Consider the following 17037-nt stretch of genomic DNA (forward strand, 5'->3'; position numbering starts at 1 on the left):
TGAGTCGCCCTCAAGAATCCTGCGGGAATTCTGTGAGGAGTGAGGATGCAGAGCAATGAAATATTCCAAGGCTGCTATGATTTTTACAAGCTTGAACCTGTCTCTTGGAATTCCCCATTGCAAAGTCATTATTGACTGGTTGGCATTACGAAGCAGTTCAGAGAAGTAAAGTTAGATCAGTCTGCACCCAAATACCAGCCACACCATCTCCCGAGCTGGTGACTGGAACTGCGGTTTTCAAGTCCATTTCCTCATTGTGGAATGGAGGTAACGATGCCTTCCTTGCAGGGTCCTTGTGAGGCTGAAATAAAATAAAGGCTTCATAGGAACACGTGCCATGTGCTCACTTAATGCTAGCTCTCTTTCCTGATTGTGGCAGTGACTGTATTTTCCAGCTAAAATTGTGACATGTGTTCTGAGAGGTGTAAGTATTTATATATAACTACCCATATGTATTTATGGGTAAAGGGGCACAGAACTTTAAATATTGAGACCATCCTGGAAATTCTAGGACATATGATTGCATAATTTGTAATGCCTGATACAGGCCTAGCCTCATGGTTGACAGCTGATGAATGCTGAAATATTTCTTTATCATAAGGAGGAAAAAAAAACTCAATGACCTTTTACAGCGATGTTTGATTGCAGGGCTTATTGCTAATGCTCTTTTTTTTTTTTTTTTTTTTTTTAATCTTACTATGCAAAGATAATACAGGTCTGGGTAAGAGGAAGACTTAAGATGCTTTGACTTAATCGTATCTGTTTGTCACAAGCAATATACTGCCTTCTGATTTTAGGATGTAACCATCCAGAAAGAAGAAAGGGACATTTTCAGTTCTAAACAGGAATCCGAATATCAACGTCCGGAACATCTACATAAACTAGAGAAAGGGCACTCCTTTAGATTGGTGAAGCGGGCTCCTTGGGAGATCCCCACATCAACATTGAGTTTGGTTTGTCCGGCGCGCCCTCTCCCCAAGGACTGAGTGGGCCATCCGGGTAACCTAGGGAGGAGATTTCAGATGCCAGGAGTATAGTTCCCACCCATCCTAATTTCCACAGGGTACGCTCATTTTTTTCTTTTTTTTCCTTGGAAGTACTGATAGGTATTCTGCAAGATGAATGTTGAGAACCAAACACTGTTTGGCTTGTAAAAATCTAATGACTCGGTATCCAGAGGGATGTTGCTTTCAGGGCAGGGACACACTGGACACCAAGAAGAAAGCCAGCTTGGGCCCCTAAACCATCTTGGATGTCTAAACCATCTTCTGGTAACTCTCTGGATGAAAAGAAATGGTGAACTTCACTTCTGTGATTTGGTAGATGTGGATTTTGGTACTTCAAAATTTGTGTTTGAGTCTCTGTGGTGTTCTTTCTAGCCCAGATGCTAGGGTATGATGTTTCTTTCTGGGGAGATTCCAGAAATGTTACTCTCCGTGGCTGTGTGTACAATGTCTATTTAGAAAAGAAGACTGGCATTTGCATCTTCTCTCAAATTCTTTAAGTTTATCTCACTGAATTTTGGAGTGGACAAAATATTCAATATCTTTTTTCAAGTGAAAAAATGTCGATTTTCAAGAGTATTACTTTAGGTTCTTGTGTATGTCTGTTTGTGCTTTCCCGGTGGCAGAAACTCAGAAAACTCTAAAGCTCAAATTTCAGCATATTCAATTTTTTGTTAATGTGTCTACAGCTTGTTAATAAAAGCTTACTTAATGAAAGCCAACATCGCCACCACTTGAATCATTTTTGCAGCCAGAAGAGTGTACTTAAATAATTGTGTATTCAGACTTCACTTTAGTAAATTTCAATAAATAGCTTCCCATAGGAGAGGTTTCTTCTGTTGAATCTGTAGAAGTTGACGGTGGTATAAGCATCAGCTTTCTCAGGCAGCTTTTCTAAACACCTGCAGGGTGGAAAAGAGATCCTCCTCTCAAAATATTGAATATTGCCGGCGTGACCACTCTTGTCGCTGGTGCCTGCTGTTTTCCATCTTGTCTGGGTTGCAGGTTTCTTCACGGTGATGGGACACTGAAGTGCAATGGGATGAAAGCGTGCCTGTGGCATTGTTACCCTAGCTGTGGGGAAATGACCACCATCCTGTGTCCATGACACTCTTCCTCCTCAGGACTTTTAACCTAGGCTTCAGAAGCCATCAATGGGGCCAGTCCTGGCATTTATAATGGGGATAGGGACAATTTCCAGGAAAAGTTTCTGTATCAGGGACATCTCAGTTCTACAGCAGAGGAATCTTTGAAATTACCTGCAAACCATCTTTTTGCAAGTGCAACCAACTTTATTTCTGTTTTTCTTAATTCCAAAAATGCTTTCTTTCCAGAATGTTAATATTTAGTTAGCAGTAGGCTCTCGGTTTCCCAACCCCTCAGCCTTTTCAAAGGGTATAATAACAAATGTGTAAATGTACTAGGGGATCCCTGTGATTTATGGAAGCTTTATATTGAATAGTTTTGAAGAGGAAAGGCCTTTTGGTAATAATATTCATTTTTTGACTCTTCTGTAATATGCAACCTGAGGGTGGGGGTGGGGGGACATGGAGAAATGCCATTCTTCTACCAAGCACAAACTGTATACGCCTGTTTTACAGGGAAGTCACGGGCTCCTAAGCATTCAGTTTAAAAATGAGCAGAATTAGATGGGTACCCTTCATTGGCCCTTCATGGCTAGGAGAGGAATGGGAGAGGGAATGTAACTCATTTTGGCTTCAGTCCTTATGCTTTCAAGAGACAACCCTACTCCATACTCCATTTTTTTTTTTAAAGCTTTCTGTAATGGTTAGTGAAATTTACATTTCAGCTCTTGCCTACAACAGTTTTCTGCCTTATTTTATCTTTCCAGCCCTTTGTGCTGCCTCCTCGACAACCTGCTCTTAGGTATTACAATTGGCCTCAGCAATTGCAGTGCTTCCCTTTTGTTCAGCTGATTGGCTTGGTAGGTTGTATCTGCAAATTTGAGAGCAGCATGTTTTATTTTTTTACAGCATCTAAACAATAATGTAACCACATCACAGCGTTCTTAGTTACATCATTGACCTCCTCCAGCAGTTTATCCCCCTACAACACTTGAATACATTAATATCACTGTCTGTAGCATTTTAATTTAATTAGAGCTGCGGTTATAATCCTCTTGGGAAAATCGTTATCCCGCCCTCCACACACACACACACACACACACACACACACACTCCCCGTAATGTTAAAAGAAAGCACCTCTGGTTTTCATCTGTCTGACAGTTTGCTTTAGAGGTGGACGAGCTGTAAGCTGGGACTCTCACCACCACCCCCTCTTTTGTTGGGGTCGGACCAGAGAAGCAGTTGTAAGAGTAAAGAGGTTCCCTTTATTTGGGAAATTAGATGTTAGTGTCCTTAAGCTTCTCTGTCTAGATGTCTCCATCTGAGATAATGGTATTTGCTTAATTTTTCCAACTGTTGATAGTCTGCTGATGTGCCAGGGTAGATGTTAAGTGCATGGTTATTGCAATAGAGTAAAAAATGAGGACTGCGAGAGTCACCCTAGAGATTCACAAAAAGAGAGACAAAAGGAGTCTTTGTAGTGTGGGATTCCCAAGAGTGTGTTTTGTTCTCCTTGGAACAGAGCCCCCTCACTGTACAGCATCCTCTTGGGGTCCCCGAGTGCTCTGCAGCCACTGAGCCCAGAGTTACCTTAGGTGTGCCATGGCTGCTGGAAGAGTGCTCGGGGCCCTAGAAGCACATTTTGCATTTGTCCCGTCTTGGTCAAGGTAACCTCTCTTGTTGCTGACAAGTCTCTTCATTGAGCCTTTGACAAAGAGCTAATGGTGTGGAAAACTGTCCTCCAGCTGAGTAGAAACCATCATCAGGAACGTGAGGAGATCAGTGGGCCACAGTCTCGTCCTCTCTGGCCTTCCTTTTATAAGTTTTCATCATGAAGTAGCGGTTGTCTCCATCTAAAATTGTTTGGATGGGGTCTGCGGGGCATGGCGTCAGATCCCAGAGCAGGTGCAGAAGTGTGGTGATTCAGCGTAAGGTCAGGGAAACATGTAGAAGAGAAAGCACACCAAAGGGTTGCTTTTAAAGAGAGCACAGTGAAAGGAAGGTCCAAAGCCACGATAATTTAGTAAATCACAGTATATACTTTCAGGGTAATAGCTAGTCAGACTCTTGTGTCAGTTGGCTGGAGATGGAGTTCCCAAGAAATGAAGTCCAGTCAGCATGGAGGGCTGGGTTTCTCCCAGCTTGCCTTGGTGGAGTTGGGGGAGGCGGGGGTGAGGTGGCCTCACTCTCCTGGACTAGCCAGAGTGTCTTGTGAGTTTCTCTTTGCTTCAAGGGAAACAAGAGTCATTGGATTTCGAAATGCTGTCTTGTTTTTTTCTTGCACTCATGCAGCACCATTTGAAGACCCTTTGGCTGCCCGATGTTTTCTTCACCAAGTTTCACTTCTGCAAAAACCCTCACAAAACAGAAAGTTATTTCCGAGAATAAAGTTAACGGTGGATATCTAGACATATAGTGGGATTTGGGAGGGTGGTGTCAGACAAGAGTTGAAGAATATGGAGAATTTGTTAAATTCGAAAAACAAGACTTTGAAATGCTCAGAAGCCCACCTCACCTTTAAAAACCTCTGAACAGATTTTATGTTTCCTATATGTGTGGGTTATTACTGGTTTTTTTTTTCGCTTTGTTCATCCCAAACCACCCCAAACCAAACACCAAGTTAAAGTTTCTCAAAATACGTGTGATGCTTGCTAAAGTTCAAGAAAAGTGCAGTTGAAAGTTTTGCCTCTGGGTGACTTTTTACAGAATATCTTAATTGACACAGAAATGAAACCTGGGATATATGTGCCTGCCCTTCATTAAGAAATTCACCAAGAAACTGCAGGATGTATGTTTAAACAGAAATATTCCAACTGCCCTAGTTGCTTCTGATAGGTGCCTTAGGGAAGGTAGAGCAATTCCATTCGGAAATTATAACAATATGTATATATTCATTTAAAATCAGAACTTCCTACCACAACCGCCAAACTTTCTAGGCTATGAGCAGAGAAGCTTTAATTTGGTTATAGGCTGAGGACTCCACCACTTCCCTTTGCACATTTGATGAGATGTAAAATGTTAAAGAAGTATCTTTCCAAAACGTAAACACTGCCTTCCCTTTACTTTAACGTATGATTTTCTTTTGCTCCTGAGTTTTATTTTCATAACGGCATTTTACTCGTCTTTCCACCGTATTTTTGGATGTTGTGTGTTCCATTTTACATTGCCCAGTTAAACCACAGACACTCCTGAAGTTGTGTGTATGTATGGACTGCAGGTCAACCTAGTTGGTATGCTGATCTAAGATACAAATTGCACTGCTGTTCTGAGGAGCCCAGTAGTCGGTTTCTTGCCATTATTTGCAGTATTTTAACTTAAAACTCACAGTAATCCTTCTCACCCCGTCTAGTTTGTTTTAATTGATCTAGCAAACACTGCTTGTTTGAATTCAAATGGAGAACCCACTGAAGCTGTCCCCTACCCTTTGATAGTTGATAAGGGGTCAAACTGTACTTCTTTTAAATTCAGATACTTCTTTGAATGAACCATGAAATACTTCAGAGGGAAAGGAAATACCGATTCTGAGACGGAGAATGAAGGAACAAGGAGACATTCATTACTGTTGCAGATAATTCCTTGCAATGAAGGAAACAATTAGATGTTGGATATTTTTGGTTGTGTTTGTTGTATAGTAAGATAGGTGGACAATAGAAAAATCTTCCTCGTGGATTTAAATTCTAAATCTAGAACTTATCTTTGAAGCTGTCACTTTACTCGTTCAGCTCACTCTCTGTGGAATGAATCTAGAATCATACTTTGATTAGAAGCTGGGGATATTGCTACAGAAGAGAAAACGTGGCTTCGATATAGTGATGACATTAATTATGCAACTTGGGCAAGTCATTTTTTAGAAAGTGGTCTTTAAGCCATTCTCTTGGACATATTTTTTTGTTCCCCTTTGTCCCTCCTTTTTACTTGTACAAGCCACAGGGTGTACACCTGTTGACCTGAGTCCAAAGTAAAGGCTGTTTTCAAAGATGGCAGAGTTTTGTTACATAGCCCCAATGCTAGGCATCTGAAAGACAACTGTGTACAGTGTCTCTACAGAGAGAGTAAGCCGGATTGCTTGGGAAGCTGGTACTGCCCATGCCCCACCTCCCTTTTGCTCCCCATCCCCAGATGGTCTCGCACCTCCATTCCAAGCTTTCATTGTCTCTCTCCCCCTCCCCTCTTCCTGCCCTTATTTTTAACAGCAGGAACGAATTTCATATACACCTCCAGAGAGCCCAGTGCCGAGTTACGCTTCCTCGACGCCACTTCATGTTCCAGTGCCTCGAGCGCTCAGGATGGAGGAAGACTCAGTCCGCCTGCCTGCGCACCTGCGTGAGTGTTCGTGTTCGTGACCCGAGAGGGACAGACGATCGATGGCATGGGGCGGGGGTGGCAGGCAGTGGACTCCAGGCCAGAGAGTAGCAAGCTCTGAGGTAGTTTTCACAGGACTTCGCCACGCTGCTTTGGAATCTTTCATACCCCCTGCCCCCAAATACCTTTGAAAAGTTTGAGGTTCCTGTTCCTTGTTTCTCAGTGTATTCATTTCTTCCCTGACTAGGACATGTTAAAAAAACAAGAAACCTGGAAGCATGCAGTATGTGGCAGAGCCAACTAAATCTCCTAGTAGACAAGATGATTTGTGTGTGTGCAGAGTTTATCTGTATTCTCAAATTCACGCTTACTCAACTTTAATATTTGCTTTGGTCCTAAATTTTGCTCAGTTTGTGAGTCAGACTCACTCCTGCTTTGTGTTTAAGCTGTGCGCTGTTCTTTCTTTCCAGGGCCCTCCTTCCCTTCCCTGTCTGTGCTGGCTACTTTTCTTCCCTTCGTTTTCTAGGCCTGCGTAGGTCCTTTCTCTTACCTCCTTTCCTTCTCCTCCACTCTCTCTTGCTTCTCTTGTGCTTGCTTTGCCTCAGCAGCTGCAGTCTGTAGTGGTTCCACCTTTCTCTCCCAAATCATCTCTACCCCTTGGCCTACCACTTCCCCATCTCAGTCTTCAGCTGCAACTTGGCAGAGGTTTGGGGCCCACACACCTGTGCTGCTGATACTGGCCTCCAAAGCTGTTGACACCTGCTGTGTCCTTTTTGTCTGCCTTTCTCATACTACCGCCCAGCTCAGGTGATAAAACAGGATTGGGGCGGCTGGAGAGATGTATCACCCGATTCCCACCCTCTTCACCGTGTCCAAGAAAATGCCAGCTTCTCTGCCTTGAATGGTATCCTGAGGGCACAAGACTTGGTTATAGAGGACACTTGGGGTCTCCTTGGCCCTTCCAGTGACTTCATTGGTGTCACAGTCTTGCTCACCATCTCTCTCCAGCATGGTGATGCTCCCAGGTTCTTCTCCTCCTGTTCCACCCTCCTCAGAAGGTTGCTTTCTGAATGCAGAGAACAATAGGAGACAGAGGATGCAGGTTCTTCCTTTCTCTCTCTGATAATTCAGGGAATTAGATGACCGTGATACTGGGGCTCCTGGGGGAACACTGCTGGCTTATGCCTTCTGCCCCACAGTGCAGACGGTTGCTGGGATGTTTGCAAGGAGTTGGGGGCATGAGAATCCTTTCCCTCCTGCGTCTTGCTGCATCAGTATTTGCGAAGTTGCTGCCTACTATGGTCAAGACGTTCCTGCTTCATTTGGGCAGGGAAGTAAAGGACACAGCCCTACTCTACCATCTTTTCCTCTACTTTTAAGGAGGTTGGAACTGTAAAGGTGCCAGGGTCATGGCTGGGAACATCAGTGTCCTTAGAAAACTGGAATGTTACGGCACCATGGGAGCAGACACAACTGGAAAAGAAACAGCAGCCAAGTGATAGGAAATTTTCCTCCAGAAGTCATCCTGTGACCGATATATTCACTTCAGAAATATTCGCCTCAGGATGGAACATACTCATGCCACGCAGGCAGAACACTTCTGCTACCTAATTCATTCATTTATTCATCTCGCAAATAGTTATTGATTGCCTCTGCTGTGCCCGGCACTCTTCTGTGTCCTGGGGGTGCAGAAATGAACAAAGCAGAAAAAACTCCTCTGCTCTTGTGGAACTTAAATTCTAGCACAGAGAAAAAAAAAGTTTCAAACACTCATCACAAACAGGCTGAGATTTCTTTCATAACGTTTCATTTTTACATTTTGCAACATCCCCCAAGGAGGCCTTTGCTCCTGGTTCACTTCTGGATGCCTTGACATGGAAGCTCCTTAACTACCTTCCACGAGATGTTATCCTGACAAAACAAACAAGCAAGCAAACAAACACACCGAACTGGAGGTCAGGAGATCTTAACTTTTACCTAGTTCTGCTGTTCGACTGTGGTTAATTTAACTCAGTTCTCCTAGCATACAATACTGTGTGTGGACAGGAAAATGTTTCACAGCCTTCCTAACTTTCAAATATTATGATTCTCATCTGAGGCATCATTCTCCTTGCTTTGAATTGTTTCTTCCATACTAACACTTGCATTTTTTTCTGGAGTAGACAGTTTCCTTATTGAGCCGTGTCTGCTGCTTACCAGCATTTTTGTAGCGCCTTCTGTGTGCCAAGCACACAACCATGATAGCTAATATTTATCACGGGATTACCCTGTAGCAGACACTATGTGAAGTCCTTTACAGGAATTCTTTTAATTCATTCTCACAATACCTGTAAGGTAGGCCTTCTTTCTATCTGCATGTCACACATAAGGGCTTAGACAATGTAAGTGATTTTTCAAGGTCAATCACAGAACCAGTAAGAGAATAGAGTCAAGACTCAAACTCAGTTCTGGCTGACTCCAGAGCCCAGGATCTTATATCCACTATACCACCATAAAGTATGTGTAGTAAATATTTTTTGGATGGATGGATGGATGAATTCAGGGTTGACACTTAGCCAGTGTTCACTGATGTGGCCGTAGCATTGGTTTATGGCTGGAATCTATTCTAATTGCTGTCCTGTCTGTTCTATCTGTTGTTGAATGGTTTGCATATCATCCTTCGAAGCATGGATGGATCCCCACGTAGACAGCTATAAAATATAGAACTGTGGCCCCTTCCTGGAAACCTTGCCATTTCATCAGTAGTTAGACTGTGGATTCAGGTGATGGTAAAGGTTTTGCCTGAATGCCTACTCTGTGGCAGTCTAACTTTATATACCTCTCCTTGGTCATCTGCATGAAACCTGTTGTTGACACCATTGGTTCTGACGTCTGTATTGAATCCTCTGAAAGTGGAGTTTCCCAGGCTCTTGCTGTTTGCCCTCGGCTGGGACTTTCCGAATGGGGCTGAGCTTCTGTCCTCCCGCTCCTGTTCTAGGATTCTGCTGCTTGTCCTCCTGTTTGAGAGGAGCACATAGCCCCTACGATGACTGAAGCTGTGCCACACACTTGAAGATGCATCCCAGCTGAGTTTCCAAACCTAAAAGAAAATAAATATTCTAACCAGGGAATTGGGTTATTGCTGTTTTAATCTGGGATTCCAGACAATTCCCAGTGGAATGCTCATGGAAAGTACGGGGAAGAATCTCAAAGCCAAGACAACAGCGGGACATTTATGGTATTGCTAAGTCGGAGGCACTTTTAGCTGCTTATTTTAAAGAGACACTCATCAGATTGGTATGTCTCGAAGTGGATTCTCTTCACCATTTTCCATTGATTACCAGATAAATCCTCTCCCTTAATTCTTCCTTTCTCTTCTTTCATTCTTAAATAACATATATTCTTGGGAGTTGGGGTTAAGGGGAGCAGAGATCATAATATCTAAGGTTCTCATACAGAGAGTTTCTCACCATTTTATTCTGCAAAAACAGAGCTAGACCCAAACTGAAGACACAGCATGACAAATTAGCAAGTTATTGAGAAGCAGAGAGTGATGCCTTTTCCTTTTATTTGCCAGTGATAAAAGCAAAGTGATAAATGGAGTAAAGTGTTAAGTGCTGATTAGGGAGGACTTGAAAAGGACTAGCAAAGCAGCCTGGGCAGAGTGCAAGAGGAGAGCCCGGGGAAGAAAGGCCAGACCTGTGCCATCCTGCTCTGACTCACTGCCCAGATTACCAGGACAGTGCCCTTCAACCGTCCTACAGCAGAACTCCCCTGCTCACCGGGAGAGCAAACACAAGTATGTTTGTTGAGAGGATAGAAAGGGCATCATTTTTGCTGCTTCTTCCTCTTCTTCCATAAAGGATACTGAATTTTTTTTGAAGCTTGAGGGTAGAAGAGCTGAAGTACAATTACAGTAGACAGGTGGGGGGGAAAAAAAGTTCCATTCTTTAAAGGAACATAAGCCTTTCATCGTAGCTTGAAAACACTTGAAAGACCAAGGACCCCAAGGGTGCCCAGGCAAGATCACTCTTGACTCTACGCAGAGAAGGGCTGTTACTGGGAGCGAAGGATACCTTTGCCCAGTTCTCACCAGGGGACTTGTAGTCTTGCAAGGGAGGGACATTTTCTGATTTGTCTACCCAAAGGCCATCCTTTTTCTAAACTCATGGGGGAGTAACTGCTGAAGGGGGCAGTTAAAGCACCTCACGAGGTTCTGCCAGCCTGCTGATTGGCAGAGGCTCACCTTATGAAACACTGGGCCTCTGACAGTGATGCTCAGGCCCAGCCTTACGATAATAATATAAGTGTAGTTCAGATTGATGGGGCAGAATTTAAATAATTAAATGTCTTTATTTTAAATTTCTGTTAAATATGATCATTTCACATTTAGTTGACATTGTGCCACTTGCCCGCAGACTTTGCATGTTGCAGTGTCCATTTGGCCTTCTAAAATCCCTGTGAATGATATTTAAAAATCGGAACCTAGGACTCATTCATCATATTTAATAGGGTTAGGGTTTATGATGTTGTGGGTTAATAAATAGCCATAATAGCCGCTCGGCGTTTTCTGGAGTCAGAACACCAGAAATAGTCCCTTGGCTCTCTTTCTTTTCCTTGTGAATCTTTCAAAATTCTTACATTACCACTCCTGCTTGTGTGTGTTTAATAATTTAATTTAATGCCTTCCTTTGGAAACGTTACCTCGCTGCTCACCCACTCGGCTGTTTTGCCTTCTCAGCAGAGTAACTGAGTTTAAGACAGCCACGTGACAGGCAAAGCTATATTAGAACCAGCATAGTGAGAAGGGATGCAGTGCTTCTCTTTTCTAATTGGGTAGAACAACAATTTTATATGCTTTCACATTATGTTTGTTCCCAAAAAAAGGCAAAATTGGGAGCTGAACACGATCATCGTTATTATTTTATATTTTTATACATAACAAGATGCGCTTATACTTATTGTCTCATTTAATTGTGCAACAGTCCTTGAAGTAGGTACTATTCATTCTGTTTGATGAGCTGACCGTGGCTCCGATAGGTCGACTGGATTGTCCAGGTTCACACAGCATGTGAAAGGCTGAATGTGATTTCTACTTCTTGAAACCACCTTTCAGCTTTTTTTTTAGGAGAAAACATAACGTCAGAATTTCATGGACTTGAAAGTAGAGGCACCGCTGACCACTGAAGTCTGGGCGGCCACAGGTACCGGGACTGGGACAGGTGCAGTTCTAGTGATGCCACCTGATCACGAAGTCGTGCTGAATCCGCAGCAGACTGGCTTCTCCCTCTCAACAGGATGAGGGAGAGGCATCAGGATAACAGCCTGTCCCTGTGGATAGTTTATGCTGGTTTTGTTCACCAGTCCTGCTGTCTCCCGCTGTTTGTTCTCTCGTGAGCTCAGGTTAGAGCTGAATTTCTCCCTGCAACCCGAATGCCAGAGCTGGTCCTGTAGGCCCTAATGGGCCAGCTCTGAGAGTGGGCTCAATCCAGTACCCAATTCCCCGGCATTCTGCCAGGGGCGCCCTTCTAGGAGGATGGTCCCGCTGCTTTTGGAAGTCTCCAAATAAAAAACCATGGTAATAGACAGGGCTTGGGTCCAGATAGATGTGAATGGACTTGAACTTCAGGGTCGACTCTTTCAATTAGAGATGATTTAACCTCTCTAAGACTCAAGTTTCTAATGACACCTACTAATGAGGGTGTATTAGAAATCTCAGAGCTCATTTATATGTAGCACCTGGCACAGTGCCTGGCCTGCAGTGGCCAGGTAGCTCACCAAAGCTCCATTTCCATTTCCGGTTACAGTGACTAGCCTGTTGAGGAGGTGGCTTCCCCATGCAGGAGCCAAGGGAAGCAGCTTGCATGTTGTTGTCTGTGTGTTTCATTAAAGAAAGGACCTCGGGTTCTGTCTGTCTGGTATTGAGACTAATTTTCCTAAGTCACGATGGAAATAAGCTTTGCTTTCAAACAATCCCTTGTGATTTCCAGGGGCTCAGTTTTGCTCTAGGGCACTCCATCCCAGGACATTTTCCTACCCACACATCTCTCCCTCAGTCTGGAACTTTCTTCCCGGTCTTGCCTGAATCTGCGAGTCTCCTTCTTCAGCCTTCCCCGCTCTTCTAATACCTATCAAGTCCTCCCCTGTCCTTTGCTATCACATCAGCGTTCCAAAAATGGCCTCTCCTCACAGCTGCCCGTGACGTGCAGTGATATCACCAGCAGAGTTGAGACAAGGACAAGGAGAAGAGATTTAATTCTCTGTCAGTGTCTTACAAAGCAGTAATGACTTCTAACAAAGCCAACCAGCCACTAGCGTTTTATACTTTGTTCCCCCTTAAGCCTTCTTTTGGGTGCCTTCACTTTTTACATTCAAATGCTTGAAGGCTTTCTACTTTCCCCACGGCACATGTGGCTATACGAGGGCCCTGGTTAGCTGCTTCAAACAGCTTGAAGAGCAAAAACAGCCCGCGGCAGAACAGCCAGGATGCTTTGGAAGGGAAATTTCCTTTTTGGGTTTGCTGTCTGAAAGAATTTCCGATGCAGGCAGACGTTAATTCCTAGCTCCATGCTTCCTGATAAGGAAGCAGCTTCAATAAATGCAGCTATTTATAGATGTCTTTTTTTTTTTTTTAAGAAAAAAATATATAACCAGAGGTTTACTGACCTTTTCTTTCACTTCACATTTCATGCAGTGAGCTCTGTGTACATTTAAGGCAGTTCCTCCAGCGTCAGCTCTGACAAAGTGGCCCTGGTTTTGCTGTGGGGGATGGGGAAGGAGGATGAAGATGGCATGGCCCCTCATTAGTGTCACGGGCTCTCCCTTTTCCTCGGAGTTCTGAAGTAGATGTTTGGAAACTGTTGACAATGGGTTGTCCCTACCTGGTGCTCTGCATTATTTATGTGAGCCCAGAGATGCCCGGCTCTATTCTAGACTCAACACTGAAAGGTTATAGCAGACTAAGAGAGCCCTTTGAAAAATAAAAGACGACGAGAACCAGTCCGTTTTATGAGACTTGAACAACAACAGGAAATCAGAAACTTTATTTCCATTTCTTCTTTTTTTCTGTCTATTGCTTCCTCTTGGATTTTCCCAACCCTCAATACCTCTGTGGTCTTTCTCTTGTCTTGATGGGTTTCCGCAGATTGAGGAGTTCCTGTCCATAGCTCCACTCCACGGTCACCCTTACATGTATCTACCTGATACTTTCTGTCAGGTATGATAAAGGTTCACTGTGATGTTGGCTTGAACTGTGCTTCTCTAAGTTACTTCCCCCTCCTCTTATTATCAGAAAGCATTGGTTGAGCTGAGTGTATACAAATACAGTAGTTTCCATTCTCAGATAACTGATATTTTCTCCCATTTTGCTTCATGCCTGAGTTACACCACATCAGTAATTCAGACTTTTGGTGTTTCTGGCAGGATGACCTTGATAGCTTCATCAGAGGTAAACGTTAGCAGGGACCTTTAGATGTTGCTGCTTTTGCTGTTGCCATGGGTGGATTCTGATTTTCAGTTGCCTGTACCATGTGTGAGTGTTTTGTGGTTCATTTTTCTGATCTCTTCTGAAGGAGAGGTAGAGCAGGACTTGAGAGAGTTAAACTGGCCCTGGCTCTGGCCACATGCTGACTGTAAATTCCCAAGTATAGTTAGTCACGCTGCCCCAGTATTTACTGCCTCCATCTTGGGTGGGTGGACAAAACTCCATTCTTTCAACATTGGTCTCCATTTCTGCTTCCAGCAGATCATGGATACCAGTAGCTCTCAAATGGGGCTGTCAGATTCCAGTCGTAGAAATGCAGACTGTGGGTACAGATAATGGATAAAGAGCTGTAGATGTGGGGTGGATGAGGATTGGATACCTAGAAGGGAAAGTGGACTGCACAGGGCTGTGCAGGGAATACCCTATTTTACCAGGTCAGCTGAGGCTAAATTCTCAACTTTTGGGGTGGGGGTACTAACCGAAATGGTTCACTGAGGAGGGTGAAGGTTTGTAAGGGAAGATATAACAATTCTTTTTTAAAAGCACGTAGAACAAGTTTTAGGGTGTTGAATAGCACCATCTTAAAAATTATAGGGGTATCCAGCAATTTATGGAGCTCTGCTTGAGAAGTATCATTGTTAGGATTTTATTACCCATTTGTTTTCCAGAAATAGCTCATCTTTGCAAATGAGCTTTTGGTTTTTTGGTCATTGCACCCTACCTGCCAGCTTACAGGAGCCTGTGTTTATCCTTAGGAGCCACTCTGAGGTCAACTGTGTTTAAGATCATAAAGCCACGTTAGAGAATCTCTATGGCATTGTTGTGTGGAATAAGAAATAATGATCACTACTACTATTATATATATGTATATATATGTGTCTATATATATATAAAAGTCTATATGTATGTATATGTATATGCTTCATATATGTTATCCTGAATAATAACAAACACTGCACAGTAGATACTATACCTGAGGCTCTGTAGTGGTAAACCACTTGCCTGAGGTCACACAAAGAGAAAGTGGAGGAGCCCCAATTTGAATCCACATCTAATTCCAAAACCGAGACTTTTCTTTTCCACTTCACCCTATTGTTCTTTAAAAGTCTGAGGAGCAAATGAAAGTTGTTTCATTCTATCTGTTGGTTAGAAGGAGAATATCCAAGCTAGCAGACTGATTTTTTTTTTCAATTTTTAAGCATAATACAAATTACTGACAAGAGGGCCCAGATGGATAAAATCAGAGCTATAAACCAAATTATCTTTTGAACTTGAAGGAAGATAAATTTCTGTATCCAATCCGATATGCACACTGTTATCTGCCAGATATTCTCAGGTATGTGTATAAATTCTGGAGTGTTAGAAACAAAATTAAATGAAGTAAAAAGAGGTTCCTTGGCCGGGTGCGGTGGTTCACGCCTATAATCCCAGCACTTTGGGAGGCCGAGCTGGGCAGATCATGAGGTCAGATCAAGACCATCCTGGCTAACACGGTGAAACCCCGTCTCTACTAAAAATACAAAACATTAGCCGGGCGTGGTGGCGGGCGCCTGTAGTCCCAGCTACTCGGGAGGCTGAGGCAGGAGAACGGCATGAGCCCAGGAGGCGGAGCTTGCAGTGAGCCGAGATCGCGCCACCGCACTCCAGACTGGGCGACGCAGCGAGACTCCGTCTCAAATAAATAAATAAATAAATAGAGGTTCCTTGGCCATTATTTCCATCTTTTTAAAAGAGATGATCTACCTCACAGATGGTTATTAAACAGTAAGAAAGGTGCTGTGATTAAATGAAGATTGTATTACTGAGTTTACACCTTAAAACACTGAACTTCCTGATAATTTGTGTTAAGCCAATGCGCCTCAGAAAAATTGCCTGACATTTGGTGCCTTAGTTTACCCACATGGCATGTGTGCCAGAACACTCTACAACAGGGTAAGAGGGCAGAGAACATGCTCTTGTGGGGGTCAGTTTCCTGAGCTCTGGTTCTATGTGGCTGATTACTTGGGTCATCTCAGCAGTTCATTCCGTCTCCCAGGACTGTGGTTTCCACATCCGCACAGTGAAACGGCCTAAGCATATGATTCCTAAGTTCTCCCCAACTCAATCATCACATTGTTCTCTAATTCCAGAAGAGAAACACAAGGGGTATCAGTAGTGGAACATTATCTGTAAATGCCCAGATTTCGTGATCATTCACTTGATTTCCAGGGCTCAACATCAAATTTTAGTGCAGATGGTGGTACTTTCATGACACAGGAAATTGTCCTCCATTTTAGCTGTGATTGTTTTGTGAGGAAGCCCTCCTGCAAGGAAACAGGGAAATCCAACACCCAACTCTGTTGAGCATTTCCCTACGGTTCCTGTGATTGAAATCGGGTTAATGCTTTTGTGGGATGAGAACTGGTGCTAGCTCCTAGGCCTTGCAGGGCTTCTAAAGACTGTCCCCGCCACTCTTGCCTTATGCTGGTTCCCAGGATCTTACAGCCAGATCGCAGACCTGCTCCCCTGTTCTCGTGGCTACGTTCTCCCTTTCTGGTCTGAGAACTGCCTGTGGCTTGGCCCTTTGCCCCATGCACCACGCACAGGTGTGGCTTCTGAGAACTATCTACTTGACCCCAATTGTGCGATTAGTGGGAATCCCCTCCGCAACTCAAGGCGTGCTTGCCTTTCCTGTAACCTGTAAAGTTTCGGTCTGCGTTTCTCCCCCTCTGGAGATGGTATCCACTGGGGTTTAGGCTTTACAGAGCCAGCTGATCTGCGTGGAGAGGCCACAGTATCCTCCCTTAGCCGGCTCCGTAGCACATGCACAATTAATACTGCATTAATTAATTATGGGAGAAAAAAAAGCACAGTTGGCAAGGGAATGAAGGCTTTCAGCTTCTAAAGTGAGGGCTTTGATGCTGAGCTTGAAAGTACATTTCCATCCGCCTCAGCCAGCAGAGAGAATCTGTGACACTTATACCATCCCCTGGGCATGAAAACTCACACCCAAGGAAACTATTTCTAAATAGAGGCCCTCAACTAGTTGCTGGAATCATCTACTCATTGCCATGGGCTGTGAAAAGGGGGTGTAAGATTAGGGAGAAAAGACTTGCCCAAAGCAGCAGTGATTCGTGACCAAAGCTGATGAGGGGTTTTATTTTTTCTCCTTAAGTAGCTCTTAAGTCATCAACATCAGGAACT

General features: G+C 43.7%; 1 protein-coding gene across 3 annotated transcripts in view; it reads left to right on the top strand.

Annotated features, from left to right (window-relative positions):
* The window catches only part of ETV6 (ETS variant transcription factor 6), a 249296-nt gene that overhangs the window by 97328 nt on the left and 134931 nt on the right, over positions 1-17037 (top strand). The window contains exon 2 of one of the 3 annotated variants that reach the window (XM_023226218.2): positions 6284-6413. The exons of 1 other annotated variant lie outside the window; for it this stretch is intronic. In XM_023226218.2, the coding sequence (XP_023081986.1) occupies positions 6284-6413 (130 nt within the window). The remainder of the gene's footprint in view (positions 1-6283; positions 6414-17037) is intronic. One more of the 3 variants, XM_023226220.2, reaches the window with a different exon arrangement.

The sequence above is a fragment of the Piliocolobus tephrosceles genome, chromosome 10, assembly GCF_002776525.5.
Source record: "Piliocolobus tephrosceles isolate RC106 chromosome 10, ASM277652v3, whole genome shotgun sequence".
NCBI lineage: Eukaryota > Metazoa > Chordata > Mammalia > Primates > Cercopithecidae > Piliocolobus > Piliocolobus tephrosceles.